Consider the following 11357-nt stretch of genomic DNA (forward strand, 5'->3'; position numbering starts at 1 on the left):
TAATGGTTCATGTGCAAAACTCCCTCTGTGATGCTAGTTTGCCGGTTCAGTTAGCTATTTTAGCATTCTGCTATGCAATTACCAAAAGTGTTTTGAGTGTTAGCTTACATCCCTAATTATGAGTAATAGTAATGCTTGCCTTAACAAAGAGCTGCTCATTTATTTTTGGTTATGTCTTGTAAAGAGAATGTGAAATCTCAAAAAATACTTGTATGGAATAAAAACAGCACAACTTTAGAGTCTCAGCTTTATTTTGGTTAGTCTTTTCCAGTTCAGTTTCAACATGAGAGCTTGTGGGACTCGTGAAATTCGACATTTCTGATGTTTGACACTGCACACCTACAAAACATCCCGATGGACAGGGTATTGCATTACTTCTGATCAAATCTAGAATAATCTTAATGGCTTTGGCATTGTTAACATTCATGACGAGTTTCTGCAGAACATGAGCATGTGCAAGAACTGAATATTTAAGGTCACCACTTAATAAATATCGGAATTTCGAACATTCGACCACGCCGCGTGACGTCTTCAATAATAAGAAGAAGAACGACAAGGCAAGGAAGAAAACAAAGTTGTAAAAACAAAAAAAATGTCAAAGCTACAGTAGCGTTTCCCTCCACACGTGAATGACACCATAAACCCAAAAGCAACATCTACATTCAGTGAAAACGAATCATTAAAAGAGAAGTACAATCCTTCCCCTACATTGTAGTGATTTTAGGGGAAAAAAGGTTCATTACCCACCTAATACACCTAAAAGATGCAAAGATAGAACGTCAATACCCTCGAAAGGCAATGTTAAGAGGCCAGTGTATTTCCATTAAGTAACTATACATATATGTAGGCATGTTTGACAAATGAAGCTGAAACACACATGGTGTGGCTCGAAACAACCTACATATGCAACTACTGTGCACTTTCTAAATATAGGGAAATCACACGAGGAAGCAATACAATACAAGAGGGACAAAACAGTGCTGGCTACATCGGTAGAGGAAATGTAATTTACAGTAAAACAACATTTGATCGTGGACTCTTCTCATTCGGTAGTAGACTAAATATTTTATGCTATGGCTAATCCTCCAGGCGTTTACGTTCTTACCCTAGACTGAAAGCAGAAAGCTTGAAGTAAAGAGTACAGACAATATTAGGTCCCACATGTGTAAGATGGTATGTTGTTTTAGACTAGTGTTTTTTAAATAATCTTTTCTTCGCTTTTCTTTCTTTTTTTTTTTTAATTAATCTCTCCTAAACTAAAATGGCCTCTTTCTGACATGAGACACTTGTACATTCAAAAAACATCCCCTCGGTTAAACACTGTGGAAGACCGGTGAGAAACTTCTCTCTGGTGCCTTTGTATCTCAGGTCAGAAGAGGGGCCTTAGTTTGCCTTTAAATAGGGAGAGAGCGGAGGTACTCTGTTCAGAGGTCATGATGATTTGGTCATGACACCGATTTTAACATCGAATCGTCCCTGGTAGCGATCCTTGTCGCTGTAATAAATGTTTTCCCCGAACACTTTGCACTCCACGCGGATCTCCGTGTTCAGAGTGATGTTGACGAACTGGACGGCCACCAGGGGCTGCAGGTAGTGAGAGTGCAGGCGCTTCCCGTAGTAGGGGTAATACTGAAGCGGAAAGCCTTCGGCGATACCGTAGTACTTCACTTCGCCGAGCTTACCTGCATCCTCTTCTTTCTGCAGGGGTTTCAGAGAAGACCAGACAATACGTGCTGCCAGTTAGCAACATTTTGACTATCTTACCGAGCAAATAAGAGTATTCAGTGAAGCCACAAAATGATCGCTCACCTTGTTTGTGCAGTGGAGAGGAATCACGTTGGACTGAACTTTGTGCTTTGCCTCCTCTGGAATGCTTTCATTTGAAATTGGTGGCTAAAATAAAAATAATAAATAATTTAATAAAAACAAATTAGACTTACATGCAACATGATACAGGTAAAAAAATAAAAATAATAATATATATATATATATATACATACATAAAATAAATAAATAAAAAATAATAATAATATATATATATACTTTGTAAGAAAAATGTTAAAATAATAAATGAACAACTAATACTACTACTATTATCATCATCATCATCATTATTATTGTTAAATAAAATGATCAATAAATGATTAATAATAAAACAATTTGTAATATTTTGCAAATAATGAACAATAAACAAATAAAATAACAATAATTTGTATTATTATGTTTGCTGTTATTGCATACAATTTTATTATTATTCATTTTTGTATTATTATTATTGTTGTAATAATAATACTTATTATCATTAAATAGAATGATCAATAAATCAATAATAATAAAATAATTTGCAATATTTTGTAAATAATGAACAACAACAATAATAATTTGTACCATTATTGTTGTTGTTATTGCAGAATATTTCATTATTATTATTTTAAAAAATATCTATACTGAATAATAAAATATTTCATAAGGAAAAAAAATTGAATGAATGAACTACAAAAAATAAAACAGGTCAGTTGATATGGAATAGTATAATAGTATGTGTATATTTACTTATATAAGCATTTGCATAATACTGTACACACAAAAAATTATTGTGAAATTCTGCATTATAAACTGTATCATTGAAACTTTAGTCAATTAATTAATTGTCTGAGGCAAAAGGTATTCCAAAAACAAAATGAAAATATCCTACAAAAATTTTGTGAATATTGTTGTATGTATTTAACAAACCTTAGGTCTGAAGTTCACAATCCTGTTGAGCTTGATAATCAAGCAGGGTTTCCCCTCTGAGAATCCAAAATTACGATCATCAGTGCCAGAACAGGGTCCTAGCAAAGACCTCGAAAACTGGCATGCCTTTCTGACACCCATGTCACTCTCTAGATCACCTCTGTTCTTGAAGTCCCCGGGTTGATCTGTCAAAAAAAAAATGCATATATAAATATGCATATATATATATAAATAGTTGTGTGTGTGTGTAATTCTACATATTTAAAGATATATTTACATTTTCTCAAAGGGATATGAAAAAGAGATAAAATATAAATTATATATATATATATGTATATACACACATACAAGTATATATGTAATAGTAATAATTCATAATATGTTCTAGTATTTTGCTTGTGAGTATTACATTGTGTAGGCTAATAAAAACCATGATCCTGCTGAGTGCACATCCATATTCATTTGGGACTCAAGTAACAGAAAACAAATGTGTAATCTGGTACCTCCACAGTCCTCAAACGTCATCAGGTCCCCCTGTTTTTCTATGTCATAGGAGTCTAGGAAATCTTTCATGGCTTTGGTGTATGTCCTGTAGGTATCATCATCGTTCGGATTGATGATCAGCTCAGCCTTGTCTGAACGTGGGTAGTGAGTGAGCCCTGTGCACAGATAAAAAAAAAAACAAATACAACACTTCAAATATATTTACAATAATTTCTTTGCATTTTTGGAAAGACATATTTGTCAGACAGTAAATCTTTGGACACTCATTTGACTCATATGCATTAATTCTTTAAATATCTCAGTCTGTCCCTAATTGTTCTTTGGAATATCAGCAATCACTGTGCAATTCTGGGGAAATATGTCAAGTTTTGATAACGATAACATAATTTCACATCTAATATTGCTTAACCACAGCTGTTTAACCTCTCCAAAATGTAAAAAAAAGAATTTGTTTGGCAAACACCTTTACATTATTTGTTCAAGTCTAAAACCAATTTAATGCTTGACTCTACATCTAATAAGCTTTTAATGATCATATTTAGAGATAAAAATGTACAAATTCATATTTTTTACTTTCTTTGAAGGAATAAGCAAAATAGTGCAACCATTATTTCATTTTAGAATTGCATGAATCTTCACAAAATAACTGTTTTTTGTATCAGTATGAAATTATGCACAAAATATTAGCAGTTAAAAGCTGGTGAGATTCAAATGCATCTGACAAAAGGATCTAAAGAATCTGTTTGATAACTGAAGTGGTTCTGCATTGTAAACTAAATCAAATGGCATATTTTGTAACAGAATCACATGTGAAAGAAAGCATCCTGAAAACAGTTTTCAGTACACAAAGCTTGAACGCTCCTGATCTCGCAATGACTCGCATGAGATGTAAATAAGTCATAAAGGAACATGCTGTGATTGTTAAGAGCAAGAAAGAGAATAAATGCTGAAATCTTCGGCAATACATGTTTTGGATCATTCATGATCAGTTTCCCTAAATAAGCCTTGCCAAGAAAAGAGGCATCAGTTTCTCTTCAAAGTGTGTTTTGTATGTGTCTGAAAGGTGTCTGTCGCAGTCAGTCTGTTTCACATGCCTTCTGTTCTACCAAAAAAAATGTGAACTATATCAGCTGTGACGTAAAATGGTCAGATTATCAATTCTCAAGAGCCCAGCTCTCTCTTAGCCCTTGATCTGGTCTCTGAACCCACCAAATGTTCGTCAGATTGATCCAATCCTTCAAGCCTCGCTTTAAACTGCAAGAGGAACAGCAACTCTGACAGGAACAGTGAGTCCAAGCCCTCATCAGGGAACCAGACTGGTTACCGAAATCTATGACCTTAAGTAGGCTAATGTGCTAACCTGTCAAACACCATGAAAACAAAATTATTTGTTTGTGGCTTTTTAAAAATTCTCTACCAGGAAAATGAATTAATAATATCGACTGACTCATGTGTGCACATATACATATTTTTGTTCAATAAAATATTCTCTTGCATGAAAACGTCCATTCCAACTAATACCACTGCCGTCAACTTGCAATAGCAAATAGCATTTTATAGTTTTGCTGGGCTTTAACTAAAAACCTCAAACCTCAAACCTATCTGATTCAATAGGAAACACTTTGACAAAAATAATTAAAAAAAATAAACAATTTTCACTCTGAATTTGCTAGCAAATTTCACAATTATTTACAAAGAAACAGCAAGTAATGCATTGAATCAAACATGACATTTTGAAGTAGAAGGACTAAAATAGTATTTCCTTTACAATGTCAAAAATCCTTTTTTATAGTGTAGGAAAGAAATAAAGTCCTTCTAATTGTTTCATGAAGTCTTCCAAAAAGTATAATGAATTGGGGAAGAAAAAAACGGACCAATGTCAATAAAATGTCATATTTTCGTGTTTTCTGGCTGTAATTTTAGTCATTGTATTATTCTCTTTTTTATTTTAGACTTTTACATACTCCTGTAATCTTGGTTTAATTTCGAAAAATGATTTTTTTTAACCTGTATGAAATAAATAAAGCTCTTCAAATTATTTCATGAAGTCTTCTAAAAGGTGTAATAAATTGAAACTTAAAAAAATAACCAATTTTTAATAATACAAAATTAGAATAGTTAGTCACGTTTTGATGTCTTTCAACTTTCATTTTAGTCATAATATTATTTATTTGATAGATTATTCATTATTTTTTTAAATGATAGACTGTATATAATTTCACCCCTGCAGTTCTATCATAAACCCCTAGGACTTCACAAACCCCTTGATATTACTTCAGTTTACACTCACAATAAATGATGCGAAAGATATAAAAGACAGGACAGCCACCGCAATAGAGCTGTTACCTGGAGGAGCTACTCTGTCCTGCCAGGTGGGTTTGTAATCGCTCAGGGTGAGGAGGAGAATCTGGATGGTGCCGATAAAGATCCCAGCCAGGAAGCCATAAAAGATGAGATAGAAGAGGAAGATTTTTGCTGTGGAGAGAAAAAGAGAGAAACAGGACATATTTTAGAATGTGGAGACATTTTGAGTAACAACTCTTGATGCTGTAACTGCATTTCATGCTGATAGTTTTTGTGTGTGTGTGTGTGTTAAAAAAAAATTCATTTTGTTTTTGATCATTTCATATTTGAACTGATGGCTGAAAATGTCATGCAATAAAGCAAGTGTGTTCTTTCCTTGGAGAAAAGACAATTCAAATAAACACAACATGTTTACTGGAACTACAGTCATTATTAACTAGAAATTATTTATACAACCTATTTATAGAATTGATACATAAAAGAAAGAGTATTATTGGAAATGGCTACTTGGAACAATCTGATCCCAGGAAGCCCACTGATGCTACATCAAACAGGCGAATCTGCTGACACCATACCAGCAATACAAATGTCCTCACAGTCTGTCCCCAGAAAATATAGAGGTGCCATCATGACAGGACATGATGAGTAATCTCAATGTCTCAAACATAAACAATGTGTAGGGGCATCGCAGTGCAGTGAAACCAGTAAGGTCATATCTTACGTTCTTTCCCAACCAGTCAAACCAGTCTGTCCACTTTATTCCATTATAATTCACAGCTACCTGTTCAGATGATGCACATTCAAATTAGTTCCAATGAAATCATAACAGTGCTAAACTATATTTCAGTTACCCATGCAGAGTTAGACAAGGGCACAAGGTCTGTGTGCTTTCCAGTGGTGCATAAAGCAATGTCAGAGGGTCACTGGGACTAAAGCCCAGCGAATGTCACCGTATTAGATGATGTAATGGCCATCAGAAATCTCAGGAGATAGATTGACTTCTAGGTTTATATGTGTCCTTGCTCATGTAGAAGCTAATTATGCATTGCTTTGCAAACGCACTACTCATTTTGGACACCCATCGTCAGGAACTTTACACTTAATAGCTCCTGCATGGATTTTATGTCCACACTCGACTGGCTAGACACATTCTGATATGAAATTATAAGAACTGGAAAGCAAATTCAGTTCTTTAGCAAGACAACAGAGTTAACTTTAGACTTTAGGTACACTCTTAAAAATAAAGGTGCTTCAAAAGGTTCTTCAAGCGATGCCATAGAAGAACCATTTTTGGTTCCACAAAGAACCATTCAGTCAAAGGTTCTTTAAAGAACCATCTCTTTCTTACCTTTTTGTAATCTGAAGAACCTTCTTTCACCACAAAGAACCTTTTGTGAAACAGAAAGGTTCTTCAGATGTTAAAGGTTCTTTATGGAACCATTTAGACAAAAAGGTTCTTCTATGGCAGCGTGAAGCACCTTTATTTTTAAGAGTATAGGCTACTTTTGTAAAACTGAAGGCATCAATTAGAAACTGTTGCTGCCTCAAAAACATGACGTCGATATTCAGTGCAACCTTAGATGAATCAGTCAGACCCAAAAGACTAGGCCTTTCACCTTGAGTCACCTTGAACAATGATGCATTTTTAACCCGTTCCAGGTGTTGCACGTTAATGGTGACAAGTACTATGCTTATTAAATGACATGCTGATTGATTTCATGGCAAGCACAGACATGAAACAAGCAGCTTTTTTAACAAACACAAGCCTTTTACCCTCTCGTTGTTTGTTTGTTTGTTTGTTTATTTAATTCTGAGGAGGAAAATCATTTTAGTAAATTTCATTTTAATAACGAGCAGCAAAAATCGAATTGATCAATAATCTGAAGCTGTCCTTTGTTGACCTTTTGCTCCTCTATTAGCATCGATTTCACGCACAGCGTTTGTTATAGGCTACGTTCATATATATTTACATTTAGGAAGAAAATCGAAAGCACATAAAGCGTGCCTAAAGACTGAGTGGTCTCAACGAAACAGGTGGGATACAGAGAACAGCAACAAAAAAGCCTACTTGTTTAAAAATGCGTTGAACTGCCAAAATACACCCGTTTACACGGCAAATCGTGCGTTGAGCATGTATATGGTTGTATGAAAGTCCGTGAGACATTTGCTGCAAAGTCAAATCACACAGGTTGCATCGTGACCAGACTGGCAGTCAGTCTATCTGTACCTGCTGCTATAGAAACGACGATGACAGGCATCACAGCGCTGTCCGGCGTGCTGAAATCGAGCGATACTGTCGATATGACATCTATAGGTAATACTTACACCAACTACCACCGGTGCGTCCCAGAAATTCCTTCTTCTCCGAATTCCATAAAAACTTCTTCCATCCTCCCTCATCTTTATTTTGAGCGGGCATGGTGTACTGTAAGGTTTTGTTTATCCCCTTGGGCAGCGCGAATTCCCCTCGTGTCTCCTTTCTTGCCTCCTTTGTAACACTACACCCCTTCCCGGAGCACTAAGCCCACCACTAAGCCCACCGTGACATGGAGCCGTACCCGGCTCTCTTCAAGGTGCCCCGCGTAATATATCCAGCGGATCGCCTGGGTCCCGCCCACAGCCACCCAGCGCAAATCAGAGACAGAACCTCCAATCACGTAACACGGTCGTGCAGCTCACGAAATTGGGCTGGGAATCACTTTACAATATGGTTGCGTAAAAAGACGTAGAAGCCGCTGTAAGAACGGGACAGGTTGGAGTGAGTGATGTAAACGCGCATTACGCAAGAGCCGCGTTCCGCGTTTAGAAGTGGGGAAACGGATCTAGGATGCCCGACGGCGAAAAAAAGGCGCTGCTTTTAGGATTTTCAGTTAGTTATATTTAGACAGTGCATGCAGATGGATGAACATATGCCTCTTTACACAGGAAAATGTTTTCATCATTACATAACAGTGTGTTTCCTTCTGTCTATTAAACTTGTCATAATACCAGTTTCTGTCATTTCTACTTGCGTTTTAAGTTCAACATGATTTTCTTCTATGCTAATTAATTTCAAAATGGTACAAAAAGTGCCACCTGTTAGCCTACTTCAGGCTTTTACTTAAACACGTTTTTGATTCTATTTAAAAAGGCAGCAATTAAACAATTTTCATATAGGTTGAAATGTAATAACATTGTAAAGTATCTGTAATGAACAATAGAAAACAATAAGTGTGCAGACAAATGTAAACTACGTGGACCAAAAGTTTGAGGGAAAAAGTGGAGTGGAAAATTACGTAAGATGAATAGGCGCTATTTTGGAGCTACGAGCACATTAAGCTTCGTTTACCATCACAATGAACTCCTTTGTAAGAAAGGTCAGATGTTCTTAGTTTCACTGAAGCACAAGAGGATCTTTCTCAAATCATGCTGGAAAACAAAATCATAAGATTTTACACAAGCTTGTTCATGCATCGTGAGTGCTGCTAACATGTCAAACACTAAGGAATTCTTAAGATTCACATTTACATGTATTCATTTAGCAGACGCGTTTATCCAAAGCGACTTACAATTGCAGAATACATCAAGCGATTCATCTTAAAGAGGCAAATAGACACAGGAAGTGCTCGTAATACCAAGTTTCAAGCATCACAGATCACATTCATTTTTAGTTTTGAACTATAACTATAAAAACAACACCATAAAAACACACGTGCATACAGAAGTGTAGGAATATGAAATGAAGGATTATTTGAAAAGATAAGAAAATGGGAAGAAAGTGCATGGAAGTTTCTAGAAGTGAAGTGATATTGATTGCTACACCCGTACGAGTGCATAGAGGTGCATGAACACCCACCCACCCACACATGCACCCTTGACCAAGCACTGAGCCACCTTGGAACAGTGTTTACATGTATACAGAGCGTAGACTGAATCACAAATACAGTGCACAAAAGAGGCAGAGCCGTCAATGTCAAAAATGTCAAAAAGCTGAATTTTAAAGATCACATTTGACAAACTCAAGGTGAGTTCAGAAGGAGACACTAATCATTCTCTGACAGTCTACATTATGAAAATGTGTATGGCTGATATTCCTGACCACACACAGATACAGAAGTTGTTCTCTCACATTATAATGTGTAACACATAAGAAAGAGTCTGATTTACAGTTGACACCAAAAGGCCACATTCTAAATCTAAGTCATCAACTGCACTATATACAGAAAAGGAAGTCTGAATTAATATTATAATGATTTATATAAGGTTTGCTTTACATGTTTAGGCAAATGAGCATAAACAGGCATATACTGTATATACAGTGGGTACGGAAAGTATTCAGACCCCCTTAAATTTTTCACTCTGTTATATTGCAGCCATTTGCTAAAATCATTTAAGTTAATTTTTTTCCTCATTAATGTACACACAGCACCCCATATTGACAGAAAAACACAGAATTGTTGACATTTTTGCAGATTTATTAAAAAAGAAAAACTGAAATATCACATGGTCCTAAGTATTCAGACCCTTTGCTCAGTATTTAGTAGAAGCACACTTTTGATCTAATTATTATAATGTGTAACACATAAGAAAGAGTCTGATTTACAGTTGACACCAAAAGTCCACATTCTAAATCGGAGTCATTTTAACTGCACTATATACAGAAAAGGAAGTCTGAATTAATATTATAATGATTTATATAAGGTTTGCTTTACATGTTTAGGCAAATGAGCATAAACAGGCATATACTGTATATACAGTGGGTACGGAAAGTATTCAGACCCCCTTAAAATTTTCACTCTTTGTTATATTGCAGCCATTTGCCTCTCTCACCAAGGCTCTTCTCCCCAGATAGCTCAGTTTGGCCGGACGGCTACATTTTAACCTCACATACTTTTGCTGTCCTTCATCTAGTATGGATCGTCAATGTAGGCCTGACATTGATCTACTTTACACATATCCTGAAATAATCTCATTAAAAATAGAAATACTGTAAAAGTTGTATATGAAAAAAAAGCACAGAAAGTCTTTTCTGGCTGGTGTCCCATCAAAGAGTTGTAGATCAGAAGATAAGACATCGTCACACCAAACACTGACTTCCTCTGCTGATGTTCCAGGTGATATAGCTATTTTAGATTACACAGCAAAGATGTTGGAGGAATGTGAAGTTTAATATGGATGCTACAGATTTATTAGTAGCCTAAGCACTGTAATGTTTGAATGAATGAGGAAGACACAAGCTGATTCAGATGTTGTAGTAAAAACGATGGACATGGATTCTGTAGGTAATTTTTTTTCTTTCGTTAAAATATATTATTAAAGAAACAGTTCACCAAAATTTGCTGAAATCTCACTCTAAGGCAATTCAGGATGTAGATGAGTTTGTTTCTTCATCGGAACAGATTTGGAGAAATGTAGCATTACTGTACATCACTTGCTCACCAATGAATCCTCTGAATGGGTGCCGTCAGAATGAGATTTCAAACAGCTGATATAAGAATCACAATAATCCAAAAGTTATCCACACGAACTACTAATCCACACAACTATTAATGTCTTGTAAAGTGAAAAGCAGCATGAAACAAATCCATTATAAAGGCATTTTAAATTTAAACCATTGCTTCCAAAATAATAATAATAATAAATACTCCATTATAACGTTCTCTCATATCAAAATCCATAGACATATTTGTTTTGGAGTTCACTTGTAGTTCAAACTGATAAGCACTGCCTAATCTGTGCATATTTCTCTCCTGATTCAAGCCAGACAACTTTTTCAACAGAGAAAGAAATATTCTAGATAGACATTGGTGAGCAAGTGATGTAATGTTACATTTCTC

The 11357-nt window shown here is 35.5% G+C and overlaps 1 protein-coding gene across 1 annotated transcript; it reads right to left on the bottom strand.

The window, feature by feature from the left end:
• Positions 1-233: 233 nt before the first annotated feature.
• atp1b1b (ATPase Na+/K+ transporting subunit beta 1b) lies at positions 234-8133 on the bottom strand. The gene is made up of 6 exons (XM_016249303.1): positions 7867-8133; positions 5584-5712; positions 3237-3392; positions 2734-2918; positions 1810-1893; positions 234-1698 (listed from the first exon to the last, which is right to left on the bottom strand). The coding sequence occupies exons 1-6, from the start codon at positions 7958-7960 to the stop codon at positions 1432-1434; spliced, it is 915 nt and encodes a 304-aa protein (XP_016104789.1). The 5' UTR covers positions 7961-8133; the 3' UTR covers positions 234-1431.
• Positions 8134-11357: the final 3224 nt, after the last annotated feature.

This window comes from Sinocyclocheilus grahami, unplaced genomic scaffold (assembly GCF_001515645.1).
Source record: "Sinocyclocheilus grahami isolate Dianchi unplaced genomic scaffold, SAMN03320097.WGS_v1.1 scaffold25.1, whole genome shotgun sequence".
In the NCBI taxonomy this organism is placed as follows: Eukaryota; Metazoa; Chordata; class Actinopteri; order Cypriniformes; family Cyprinidae; genus Sinocyclocheilus; species Sinocyclocheilus grahami.